The sequence below is a fragment of the Teleopsis dalmanni genome, chromosome 1 (genome assembly GCF_002237135.1).
Source record: "Teleopsis dalmanni isolate 2A chromosome 1, ASM223713v2, whole genome shotgun sequence".
NCBI classification, from domain to species: Eukaryota; Metazoa; Arthropoda; class Insecta; order Diptera; family Diopsidae; genus Teleopsis; species Teleopsis dalmanni.
This window is the reverse complement of record NC_051846.1, coordinates 19,987,410-20,002,126: the sequence shown is the minus strand read 5'-3', so window position 1 is coordinate 20,002,126 and position 14,717 is coordinate 19,987,410. Positions and strand designations below refer to the sequence as shown.

The 14,717-nt window shown below is 27.6% G+C and overlaps 1 protein-coding gene across 2 annotated transcripts; it reads right to left on the bottom strand.

Moving 5' to 3' along the window:
• Positions 1-2,745: 2,745 nt before the first annotated feature.
• Positions 2,746-14,550, bottom strand: LOC119670743. 2 transcript variants are annotated; one of them, XR_005251726.1, is made up of 6 exons: positions 14,315-14,550; positions 14,072-14,250; positions 13,727-13,978; positions 13,629-13,666; positions 10,271-10,451; positions 2,746-2,836 (listed from the first exon to the last, which is right to left on the bottom strand). XR_005251726.1 is itself a non-coding variant. In XM_038081142.1 (5 exons), the coding sequence occupies exons 1-4, from the start codon at positions 14,478-14,480 to the stop codon at positions 13,652-13,654; spliced, it is 612 nt and encodes a 203-aa protein (XP_037937070.1). In that variant the 5' UTR covers positions 14,481-14,550; the 3' UTR covers positions 2,746-2,836; positions 13,629-13,651. The 2 variants fall into 2 exon arrangements, 1 of the variants encoding a protein (XP_037937070.1); XM_038081142.1 differs by lacking the exon at positions 10,271-10,451.
• Between the last annotated feature and the right edge of the window lie 167 nt (positions 14,551-14,717).

Here is a 14,717-nt window from a genome sequence, read left to right as displayed (position 1 = left end):
GTGGAAATTTATAAGAAAACCGTTTTGAATGTACAAATCCTTGTAATAATGGATAGAAAAGAAAAGGTCAAGATAACATCAGCCAGAGGCATTTATAAAGCTAAAAGTCTACTCAAAGCTTATGTTGGAGATATCGTCGAGTATGTTAAAGAAGGGGCCTTCATGAACTTAAGCCAAGTTTTGTTTAAGCCTGGACATAGACACAGCAGGTATTCTGGTGTCCTTTCTTCGAGAGCTAGTAGACACGCATAACAGGAGATACCACAGGGTAGGCCAAGCCTTGCTCTATGCCGCCCTGTGGTTCAGTGCCCTGTAAAGCCAGATATGCAGAAAACGTACTTTTATATAAAATATTTATTTTTATTTAATTTTTATCATTCCACAAGTGATGTGAATTCCTATCACATTACTTCAAGTGTAATAAAAATTTATTAACAATTTTTAAAATTAATATTCTTATAGTAAAATAATTAAGCAATACTTTCTTTGCACTGAAATTTTATTAACAGAAAAATTAGTAACTAAAAATGACATCACAGCTATTTTCTGAGCTAAAAGCTGCTACAATCGGTGATAATAAAAATAAAAATATTTTTATTGGACAAGTTGCAATTAATACAATTTCAATTATTATTGAGATGTTGTCACTGCAAATTTATCATAATTTCCTATCATTACAAAGTGCAATTGATGCAATTGATTTGATGTAATTTTCTGACAAGTGTGAGAAGCGCTTCGTATGCAACTCCCACTCAACAAATGAGAATTTAATGAATCTAAACGACTGAATGACGTGACTAAAAATTGCTACTTTAAGCGCCACTCAGATATATTTTCAATTGTTTATTTAACTGCAATTATTTAATAAATTTTTTTTTATTCATAAACATGAATGTTGTTTTTATTTTTGAATTCAATCATAGAATATACATAAATTCAATCACAAACCATTACAATGGTACGAAAACCGCGAATACTCGTTTGAAGTCAAGTTTAAGATTATGGATCATGGATGTATCTATATGAATATAGTAAACCATTGTCATCAAAAGAATTCATTCAATATAGCTATAAACATAATCGAAACAAATTAATGAATGAAATGCAACTCAATATTTTTTATGAATTAAATAGTTATATTGTATAGTTCACGTTTACATGAGCTTGTATATAATAATATTTATAGAAAAAAATATTTCTTGAAATATTTCCATATTACCAAGAATTCGTAATTGAAATGTTAAATATCCATATAATATTGAAGAAAAAATTTCTCTGCTATTAGCAGAACTTTTCACTGCTTCTATTTCAATTTTTACCACAATTTGGAGAGTTTATGGGACGATTCACAAAAATTAGATTTAAACACAGCAATACCCCCCAATAATGGGTTCTTGAACATATAGGATTTCAGCAAATTAAGCAAACCATTAAATTTGCTAGAAAATAATCTCTATATTCAACAATAAAACTTCAAGTACTTTTAAAGTACGGTTCAATATAGATGAACCGGAGTATCAATGAGAGGTTAAGATGAGGAGTAGTGCTATAAGGCCAATAAGGAAAAAAGAAAGTCATAGTCTTAAAATTTGAAACAATTTAGATTACTTTTAGGCAACTATATTACCAGAACCGGAGTATAGATAATAAATATTGATAAGGAGTATAAATGACGAGTATTAATGAGGATTGTAATTGAGGAGTATAGAAAATAGTGCTAAAGAACCAATAAAGAGAAAAGGAAGTCATAGTCTTACTTGTTAAAAACAATATAGATTACTTTTAGGCAACTATAATAGTGAAACCGGAGAACTGATGAGTAGTATAGATGAGGAGTATAGAAAATAGTGCTAAAGAACCAATAAGGAAATAAAAGCTCATAGCCTTACATGTTAGAAACAATTTAGATTACTTTCAGACAACTATAACAGCTGAGAATATAAATTACTCTTTCCTTATAAAAAAATAAATTAATAATGATAGCCCGTAACTCAGTTCAATGGCTACTATAAGCTCAATATATATCGTTATAGATTATGATTTGAAGTAATTGAGTCAGCTGCAACAAAATGATGCATTGATATACAAAATACAAAAACATTAGAGATCGTAGTTTATGTCTTCATAGGTAGAAAACGTCTATATTAAGTAATTATATGATACTTTAATCCACTAAAACCAACTTTTAAGATTTGTAAAAATATAAACATTACTTAAACCATAAATATCAGTTATACTGTAAATACTTTTCCGATTGATTGTTTGCAAAAATAAAGAAGTCTGAGAGAATGAAATATATGCATAGAAAGTATTTTTAGATGTTGCCGTCCTCCAAACTAAAAGAACATAATCTATTGTAAGAAGAAAAGGGGTGTTTGAAAAGATATTAAAGAATTCTTATAGAGGTTACCATAATACATCTTTCAACCACTGTACTCTACTTATCTCATATTAATGTTACACATTTTCTTCTATTATAAAACATTTTTTAGATATTTACATTGTATAAATTCCCGTTACTTTTTAAACAAAATATATTAATACTACCGATCAAATTAATGCCATATCAAATTGACACAATAAATAAAAAAAAATTAATTTTTTACTAATGTTTTTAACAATTACTTTTATAATATAAGTTTATAATGTTACTATTCATGTTATTAAAGACGCATATTCGGTTTTGTATATGTTGTAAATATATTTTAAATAATATATAGAAAACTTAAACAAATTAACTGAAAATTTAAATATTTTGTGTAATTACGATTTAACAACCAACACAGAAAGAAAAACATCTTTTCTGGCACCTCTTAATATCCTGGCTTTGCTTAATCTGAAAAACAAGAAAAGGATTAATTAGTTCTTATTTTACAACCAACACAAGTGGAATATTATTATGCTATAAGTTTAGTTGATCTAATAGTATAGAGTATATACTACACATAATAGAGAGGATTAATATGCTTACAAGTGATATCGGAAACAGGGACATTTAATAACGGATTATAAAGATTGTCCAGACGTTTGGTAATTTGGCAGTTGTATTCTTATAAGTACTCAATGTAAACATTTACGGTTTAGAATACATATACCATATATAGTATCATATTATATTATGATATTATTTAAAAATGATAAGATAATAGTAAAAATATTTATGATGTTCATCACTTTGGTGTAATCATGATAATGGGCTGAAAAAGATTAACTACGAGGTGTGTATCCTTTCCCGTATTCTCATAATAAGTGTAATAATATTCTCCAGATCTTTTCTTTTTTCCTGAAAATGTGGCATATATTTCATCGAAAGAATAGTCATTTTAACACATGTTTGATATATATAATTTATTATCACCCCTGAATCACCCAAAATGAACACTTGCGAATATCGTCAGATAAAAAGATTAATGACAAAATGTACAGATATCTTAATATTATCAATAATAATACAGTCGAATAAAGAAAAAGTATGATCTGAAAATGTTCTTTCTTTAATATATGTTAACCTATCTTTCCGAAGTATTAAATGTATAATAAGAAACTTTCAAAATTGACTAAAAAAGAAAACATAAAATTAATAGAAATATTAGAATTTTGAGTATTGTTAGCACTATGTAATATATAGAAATAAATACTATATAATATTTATATATATATAAAAATCCAAATCAATAAAAGCATTATAAGAAAACTCCTTATGTTGTCTTTAAAAAATCATGACTTTTAGATTCATAGAAATACTAGAAACCTTACTCTACAGGCGTTAGTAGAGACAAAATGAATATCTTAAAATCAAAATCAAAGTGATAATGAAATTTTTGTAGGCAATATAATGGATGATCTTAAAATAGTATTTGCAGAGAAATATTGAATTTCTATAATGCCTAAGAAATCAAAGTAATCTTGTTTACTCAATTTACATTATTTAAGAAAAAGAAAAATATACTATAAATTTTTTAAAATAGATATTAACTTTTATTAAATTTTCTATGCTTTATTAATATTCTCATAACTGCTTAAATTACACTTTAATCCACGCTTAGCTGATTTACAACTATTCTTAATAACTGGAAGATATATGAGTATCTCGTAAATATTACTATTTTCCAAATATTTAATTGTATATCTGCCAACACACACACCTAATACTTTTCGATTTAAATCTTCTAGATGATTTCTTAGTTCATCTTTACCGCAAAATAACAAGATTTAAACATTTTATAAATAATTACTATATTTCTATAGTGAAACAAAAATGATTTAATATTTTCATATCGCACATACAAAAGATATCAGTTACGAAACTAGAAATTCAACTGAAGCAAAATATTCGTAATTGCTACTACACCCATAAATGCAAATGTGGGTGACGTCATTAATTCATAACCGATTTATACTTGCCCGTTGTAGTGATGATTTGTAAAAGATACATAATTTCAATAATTCAAATTGTTGAATTTTATGTTTATTTTATTATTTTTATTACGAATTTTTCTTAAAGCATTCGTAAACAATTTAACCGGAATGTGTCAAGATAAAAAAATAAAAATATTTGTCAGCCACTCTCAGGCGTCTCAGGCGTACTTACGATTCGCCGCTGTATCTGTATCTGCCTCATTGACATTCAAAACAAATAGATTTTTTTATTGACCTAACACAACGAGTAGATATTATGGCGTAATTATATTTTTACAATATCTAAATATACCGGCTCTTATAAATGATGTATTTAAACACATTTCTAGATACATATTGTATTAAAAAATTTATTTGCACTACATTTAAACGGTAATGCATACTTGCTGTTGCTGTAATGTAGTTAAAAATATCTCGATGAATAAAATGTGTTCGTAATAAAATTGAAATACTTGTTATTTACCTTAAGATATGAAACAGAATTTTTGAAAATAAAAATGAACAAAATATCATGACGCATTAATAATGATGAAATGATTAATAAAATAAATTTAAGTAGAACAAATAATTTTACTTATACTTCTGTGGGTTTAAAGATTAAGTTTCAGTTTTATATATTAATATTTTTCCTTATAAATGGTGAAGTAACATAACATATGTATATATATATATTTTATCTCAATTTGTGTACCGCAGCTAAAGAAAGTGTTTAGGATACCATAAACAAACACATATTATTTTAGACAATTTAAGGCTTCACCCATAATTCTACATCCTTCTTTTTGAAAAATTTATAAGGATCTAACATAAATTAATATTACTAAAACTATATCCACGTCATCCCCTTTCTTCTGTCGTCTATATTACAATATAGATCTAACATAAATTAATATTACTAAAACTATAACCACGTTATCCCCTTTATTCTATCGTCTATATTACGAAATAGATCTAATAGAAATTAATATTACTAAAACTATATCCACATCATCCCCTTTATTCTGTCGTCTATATTACAATATAGATCTAACATAAATTAATATTACTAAAACTATATCCACGTCAACCCCTCTATTCTGTCGTCCATATTACAATATAGATCTAATATAAACTAACATTACTAAAACTATGTCCACGTCATTCCCTTTATTCTGTCGTCTATATTACAATATAGATCTAATATAAATTAATATTACTAAAACTATATCCACGTCATCCCCTTTATTCTGTCGTCTATATTACAATATAGATCTAACATAAATTAATAATACTAAAACTATAACCACGTCATCCCCTTTATTCTGTCGTCTATATTACAAAATAGATCTAATAGAAATTAATATTACTAAAACTATATACGCATCATCCCCTTTATTCTGTCGTCTATATTGCAATATTATTCTATCGTCTATATTACAATATACACTATAGAATAAAAAGGATGTCGTGGATATAGTTTTAGTAATATTAATTTATGTTAGATCTTGATGCTGATGAGGACTCTCAAAGAGAATTGAAATATAGAATATAATAAAAAACATTTAACTTTTAACAAATGGTCCCTATAGCCAGATTAAAAAATTATAAAAAAACCATTATAAAAAAAAACAGGTCGATAAATAAATTCAAAAAATGTTTAATTTAAAAAGATCATTAAAATAGACTCCTATTTTATGACCCTTTTCTTATTGCAGTCAATTTTTTATCTTCGATGCATCCATCTGAAGTTTTAAAGTATGTTATAGCAAAGTGATAAAATATATTTATTTTTTATTTGTCACATACTATAATAAAACATTTTCTTTAGTGTTAAACTACGTTTACATTATGCTCAATATCGTTAAAGTGGATGTCAACAAATTCAATATCCACTCTGCTAACAGGAAATATGGGTAATATGTTATATGGAAAATACGTTTTTTTGATATCTTTATGATGTGAGTTAACTCCTGCAACTGTAATATTTGGTAGTTCAGTATAGCTTTGTGAGTTTTTACAGTGTTATATAGTGACAGTCTCATTTGGGCATTCGACATATGCGTGCAAATTTAGCATACTAATAAATAATAACTACGTGACAAAAACTACTTTAAATGTCTTCAATTTATAATTTTTTTCTCCGAAACACCAATTTAAAATTTATTTACGAAATGCTTACTCATCAATTTTTATGAAAAAACTTATTAACTTAAAGCATAAATTTTGATACACGTCTTTAAAGGGTTAATATTTTCGAACCTTAAAATAAATTTTTTTTTAAAACTATCTGCATCTAATAAAAAAATTTTAGAACAGTTTGATATCATACTGTAAAAGACCACGAATACATGATTTTAGTAACATTCTTATAGAAAAAGTCTATATTTTCTATTACTCTGGGAATATCATCTCTGCCAATAACATAATGAGCAGTAATCTAAAAATCGTAGTCGTAAAAATCTTGGCAAAAACGAATGACCACATCTATAAAATAACACTACTCTATGAATCAGAAACAAGGTTGGTTAACTCAATTATTAAACGAGAAATTAAAAAGTTTATAATGACTTGAAAATGTGGTAACCCAAGAGTGCATCAAGTAAAGAGTTTGTACGTTTAACAAGTCTAGAGAATACCAACATTTAAATTAAAAAATTTGAATTGACTATGGTACAGCTTTTCTAACCTCTATAATAAAATATGTCATGCAAGGTTAGAATAGAACCCATAAGAAACCAAAAGACCAATAATTATCAGGAATCAGTTATGAACTGACTCAGTTACGAACTGATTCCAGAATCATCTACCATGAGCTGCTCCCCTATGGCAAAATTCTTAATTCGAAACTGTGAAAGTTCAACAATTATACCGTCTGAAGAAAGCAATTGCACAGAAACGGCCAGCTTTGGCCAATAGGAGAGGAATCAGAACGACGCTAAGCCACACATATCGATAATGACTCGCCAAAAGTTTCGAAATCTTAGTTGGGAAATTCTTATGCATCTCCGTTATAGTCTAGACCTTACACCAAGTGATTACTAACTGTTTTTGTCCATGACGAACGATCTTTCTGGTAAAAAAATCACTACAAGAGAGGATTGTGAAAATTGACTGTCTCAATTTTTTGCCAATAGGGACGAAGACTTCTATGAGAGAGGCATAGAGGAAATTACCTTGAAAATAGCAACAAGTTATCGAACAAAATGGTGCATAATTGACCTTAATTGGATCATTCTTACTATGGGAAATAAACTTTCAATTTTATGCAAAATTATGGGATTTATTGTAACTACATTTTAATCTATATACATAATACATATAACAAAATAATATACAAGTGAAAAAGTTTCTACAATATGTTTAAAAAAATTTTAGTATAAGTAACATCATATGATATTTGCAAATGTTAATGAATATGAATTCCCAAATATCAAAAAGTTCATTCCCATTAAAAACTATGAAGTGTGAATAGATGGGCTCCATACACTTCTGTCAGTGCTACGAAACTTTTTGGTACACTTCTCTCAAGTGTTTGCATATGAAAACCAAACTTTTCAGTAGAAAAGTTCAGTATTCATATTTTATTTGATGATACAAAGAGTTGCAAAAAATTTTCAAAATATCGACATTTTATTTAAAAACTAAAAATTTTTAATTTTAATAAAAATTCAATTTTTTACTATGCACGCATGGTTTAACAAATGAAATTGAAAAATCTGAATAATTCAACGCAAAAGTCTGAAAAATTGCAAAGTTCAACATTTTATGAGTATCTGAGGCTGCCTCGAGAAGATTCGTCGAGACAATACTCGTATAACTTGTAGTTTGTATGGAATAAATGTTGAAATAGTGTATATTTTCTTACAACACATGTGGCACGCATATTTTCAATGTTTATGAAACAATTCATTTATTTTTATTATATTGTATATTTTTACGTTTATGTTTATTTCCAAAAATTTCGAAAAAGAACAAAATCGCAACTAATTTTATAAATAATTAATACTAAATAGTTTATTTCAATACTTAACAGTTTATTTAAATACTAAAATATTCACATAAATAATTTTAGCTTGAGCCATTAATAGTTTATTAGTGTCTAAAAATGTTATACAATACATAACATATATAAAAAAATACTACTCCGATACAGGATACAGGCTCGTCGGGGAGGTATGCAGATCTGAGGTCAATTATTGCTTAGTTTTTATTTATGAATAATTAAATACAAGAATTATTTCCAAGACCACTGATGATGGGTATTTGGCAATACTCGAAACAGCTGTATGATCAGCCAAAAATTCAATTAATTAAAATAATATAAAATAAAATAAAATTTTTGTTGTTGTATTTCACTACTGTTCGAAAAAACCTCTTTATGAAATATAACAAGTTTGCTATTAAAAATAATAGTCACTTTGGTTAACGTTAAATTACAACTTATATTCACAAAATATAGGTCTCACCCGTGCGACTAGTGGAATAACATTAGCATGACTTTCTCAGCATTACATTCCTAGATTAGGTTCTGTACATAAGAAAGAACAAATCATGCAACAAATAATGCCTCTACGAACAGAATAGTATTGAAATTTAACAATTGAAAATAAAATTATAATTAATTAATTAATTCAGTTATTCTACAGCTGGTTTATGATTTCGTTCTAATATAAACACAGCAAGTAAAATTGTTAATAAAAACTTTCATAGCAAAAGTAAACTCCAGAAATATATGCGAATATAAAAAGTCAAGTATGGCTTTGGATCAGTTGGTTAAGGTGCGCTGATTCTGAGCTACACATTTGGCATCACCCGAGTTCGATTCCTGGTACTTGCAGTCACAAAAATAATTATTTACGAATAATTAAATACAAGAATTATTTCCAAGACCACTGATGATGGGTATTTGGCAATACTCGAAACAGCTGTATGGTCAGCCAAAAATTCAATTAATTAAAATAATATAAAATAAAAAAAAATTTTTTTGTTGTTGTATTTTCACTACTGTCACTACTGTGGCACTGGCTCAAATAGCTTCAACAGAAACGAAAAATTTTGAAAAAACTGTCCGTAATAGTTTCTACTTTACTTACAAAAACAGATTTTTTGATTTCTATATTTCTTAATTTTAAAAAATGTGGAACTAAAAATAATATCTATCAGTCATAGGAGTCCATTGTGCTCACGACAACAAACTCAATAAATCCATTTCAATAGAAAACTTTCCCACCGATTTTAAGACAGAAGTATATGCCATTCAAATATGCGCTATAGAAAGTTTTAAAGGCAATTACAAATCGATTATGATTAGATCCGATCAAAAAATACATAAAGGACAGAGCTGTGAAGCTATATGCGAAAACCAACAGGCTGCCCTACTTAGCACTATCTAATCTCAGAGTAATCACTAACCGCATGGGGCGGTACGGAATACTCAAATTAGTCAGTGAGATGGACGAGACTCTGCAGAATCCCCCAGCTATCATAGAGTAAAAGTGTAAAGATGCACTAACTCGGAAAAGGCAAACCAATAGGAAAACAAGGAAAGAGGAGAACTATTGAGACATCATAAAAATAATAGTGATATATATATTGCACATAACATTGTAGAAAACCTGAAGCTAATGTAACAGCAATCGCGGTAGAAACAGATATATTTATAGCTGTTGATTTCAAATAGTTACTATCAACAAATGAAAAGGAGTTAATTGAAATGTATGGAGAAACGAATCCAACTCAACGAAGATAATTTCTTAGTGTCTATTCTCAACACAAACTCTCTCTAAATTATCTAAAGTAGAGCTTTTAAACCAAATATTAGTACTTAGACATTTAAAGACAGAACGTTTACTTAATGTTTGAACATTCATACCTGAATGACACTTGGCAGACACCTTCTAATATTCTTACTTATCTGATCCTTCATTTAAATCTCACGTTCTGTTTCTTTACCTCTTTGATCTGTTCATGGAATATCATAGGCTTTCTGATTTTGAATAATTCTAAAGTGATGCCGTTTTGATTTTGATAAAGCTTTTGACAGCTTTGTAGATCTATAGACCAAAAAGGGAAAATTTAAAAGAAAATTTAATATTTATAAATATATTTGGCTTTAGACCTCTTAAATATTTATTCTTTTTCTATTACTTTTATATGTTGAATTATTGTAAGGTTAATAATTTTATTGTAAATATATGAAAGGTTTATATCATTAGTTTACAGTAACCCTAACTACTACCAGATATATATATGCGTATACCATATACATAAATATATTCATTTAAATTTACTTATAAATTTAAACACAACCTCTTAAAATTTCTTTCCTTACTTGTTAGGATTAACTTAGATAAACCAAAAATAATTTAATACCAGCAATTATAGTACCAATATTTTTATTTTTATTTTATACTGAGAAAACTGTATTTAAACTTTAATAAATGGAAGTCTTAAATGCTTCTGGAACTTAAGCTCTTCATATGATTTATCAATTACGAGCATAAGAATTAAAGACGTACATGGATCATTAATATTTTTCATGCGGTTTACTTTGCAGATACCTAACGAGGCATCCTGACAATTGGTACCCTCAGAGCTACACAAAACTCTTACTTCTGAACCAAGATGACTTAATCACTTTCAAAAAAAAAAACATCAAAAGACGTGTTTATGTAATCCGAAAACTTCAACTGCCTCAGCTTGAGCAGGATTTCTCGCGCTTTATTGGACATAAACTGCAAATTTAATTAAAGACCAAAAAAAGAAATAAAAAATAAAATAAAAAATAAAAAACGGAAAGAAGTGAATGTGGATTTGAATGAAATATATTTATCGTTCATTTGCCAGGCCTTGACACAAAAATCTCATTAAGATGTTTTTGACAGCTAAGCAGACAACATCAAAATAAACAGATCCTCAGTAGCGGAAGAGATAATTTATCTTTCAAAATTTACATTTCTATAATTTTTTTTTTTTTGATTATTAATTTATAAAAGTACTTAAGTAGTTAATAAAAAAAATTGTGTTTATTTTTCAAAAATAATTGACAAATTCGTAAAAATTTTGTCATTCCTTACTTGATTGATAAATAATTGTTTAGACGACTTGCTTTGAATAATAATTAAAAATTATTAATTGGAATAGATGGGTTTTTTTATGATTTTTAATGGACGAAATGGATCCTTTACTAATGTTAACATGACATAAAGTGTGAAACTTTTATTCCATATATATATAATTTAATGACATAATTGCAAGAAAGAAACTATTAAATTATTAATAAAATAATTAAAATTCTGGAGGGGTTCGATGTAAAAAAAAACCGACTAAACAAATAAGTATTTAACAATTAGAATTTTGTCATCTAAATGATTACCACATTACGCCAAGTTTCAAATATTAAACAAAAAGAGTAAGCTTATGGTTTACGCTACATCATATATCTGATTTCTATTGAAATGGAGTGAGTTTTCGCTGGATTACTCCATGACGCTATATAAACAGTATTTGCATACAAAAGTAACCGAGGACAGTTTAATAATTTGGTACAATACCCCTATTGAATTCTATGCAGTCCGAACTTTGGAGTACGGTCAGATAGTATACTCTCCATACTTTCATTTAATATAGTCATCAATGTTGTAAAAAGAATGTCAAAAACAATTTGCAAAAGGCAAGGAGAGACTCGGTACACACAACAAATTTAGCAATTTAGATTATATAGATAACATTTGCCTACTGCCTCACGATTCTACTTAGATTCAAGGACCATTAAAGAACCATTTAAGACAATTGTTATCCAAACAAAGCTACGTTGATGAACAACTTTACCTAATAAAAATATGAACAGGAAATATATATTTAATATGATATTGAAGGTTATCGGAACATACAAAACAAACTTATAATAGTATAATCTTTAATAAAATATAAGGATCTTGAAATTTGTTTAAGCACAGCAATAATATTATTTAACTACAAACTTGAAGACCCGATTTTGTATAAAAATGAAAGCTTGAATATACAAACCAGCTTTTGCAAGACTTTGCGAACTACAGTTCGTCACATCTAATAAGTATAATGACTATATATAATACCAGATACCCAATTATGGATCATAACCAAACAACTAACAATTATCAGAAAATAATAATCTGAAAATATAAATAATTGGGTCTAATTTTGCAATGGTTTTAAATCCTCAATTTTGTATCAGAATGAGAACTAAAATATAAAGATCAGATTAAGCAAAACTTTGTAAGCAAATAACCAGTTGTGAATCAGAACCAAGCAGCCAATAATTAACCAGAAAATAATAATTCAAAAATATAAGTGACTTGGTTTCATTCTACAGTCGCTTCAAAACCTTCGTATGAGATTTAAAACTGGAATATAAATGCTTCTTTAGCAGTTGCAATCTTAAGCACATCTAATGTATATACTGGGAAAATATAATTCAAATACAGTGTTATCCAGAAAAAATTGGTCTAGAAATATAAGTGATTAGCCGCATTCCACTTTAGCTTTTAATTCCGGATTTGGTGTAAGAGTAATTTATGGGATATAAACGTCAGCTTCTGTAATGCTTCAGCAATCGTAGTCTCTAGCACATCTAATAAGTAGACTGAAGAATTATGAGTACAATACCATATACCTAATCATGGTAAAAAAATAAAAGTAGTTTGGTCGAATTCTACGTTGGTCTCCATAAGACAGCAGTAAAAAAATCTTTATATTTTCCACGACAACAAAACGGATAGGCCTCCAAATAAAATATGGACGAGACAAATTAATGGAGGACTATAAATTAATGGAAAGAGCGTGGATGAAATAAGGCGATTGCCCAAACGATAGAGTTATTATTTATAGAAATTATTTATAGTATTATAACCATATGTTTAAAGAGTTTTGACATCTATATTATGATAGTACTTATGAGTATGTATACAACCCTAAGTCTTAATTATGTTCTTTATTTGAGTTATTACAATTCGACTGCAACAAGAACTGCATTACATTTATTATATAAATTTAATGATATACATTATATCATTTTAAATTTACTATTTAAAAATTGTTCAAATTTTTTTCAAAGGAAATTTATGAAATAATTAATTTATTTACAACACTTAATTAATGACAAATCTAATGTTTTAAGATCCATATTAATTTGGCATAGAGAGAATTCAATTAAATACATTTAAATATGTATTTTAAGAGAAATAACTTACATCTTCTTCCATCATTAATTGTCTCATATTCGACCGACCTAAAAAGAATTAAAAGAATAAGATCATAGAGTGCAGATAAACAAAACTGTTTGACTTACCAGTTCCCAATCTAAATAAGGGCACATTATCACTAAAACTACCATTAAGAGAGTAATACAAGCAACAGCATTGTATATGTGAACCAATAAAAGAACTTTGTCGTCATTATTTTCGAAATAATAATGGTAAAAGCAACAATATCCGATACAGATGAAAATCCATACTCCAACAATATCATGAAAGGGTGCAAAAAATAAACGTAAACGTCGATATTCGTACAAATAGGCAAATATAAACACCGCAATAACAAACTAAGGAGTCAAAATGTAAAATATATATTACTTAAGTGAGGATCATCGAAGTTCTGAAACATATCAATAAAAGTGTTAAAGTTTCCTTATTACCTGTAAGATAATAGCAGAAAAGGTGAGCAAAGCTGGTAGCATATGATCATGTTCCATGCGAGATTGCAGTAATACAAACCCTGCAATCAAGATAATAAGCCCCAGTAAATGAAATATGAGGTGTACATATTTTATACATCGGGTTCGTCGCCCTCTCAGTAATCGAAACATCATTATGCCTTTTAAATAGAGAATATTTTAAATTTATTTTCTAAATTCTTTTATATCACACCCATAACATACCTATTCCAATAAATGCTGTGCCAACTAGGCTCAGTATAATATGCAGATCGATGCCACGTATTAAAAATGTAAGACCGATTAGCACTATAATTCCTATGAGGTAAAATATCATCAAAATAGCTGTTATTATTTGACTCCTGTGAATTTTTTTTCTTCGGCGTGGCATCTTTTAAATCCATACAAGATATTACACAGATTCTTGGTTCAAAACAAAATATTACAGTATTTTTTAAAAATTTTTCATTTTTGTTTTTTTCATTTTATTTAAATTGATTTAAAAAGTAAATGTAAAATAAATTTGTTTAATTTGTCATCATAAGTATTTTACTGTCATATAAAATTGCAATCCACGTTCAAAAGTAGTTACAAAACTACATTTTGTATCTAAATACTTGAATAAAAA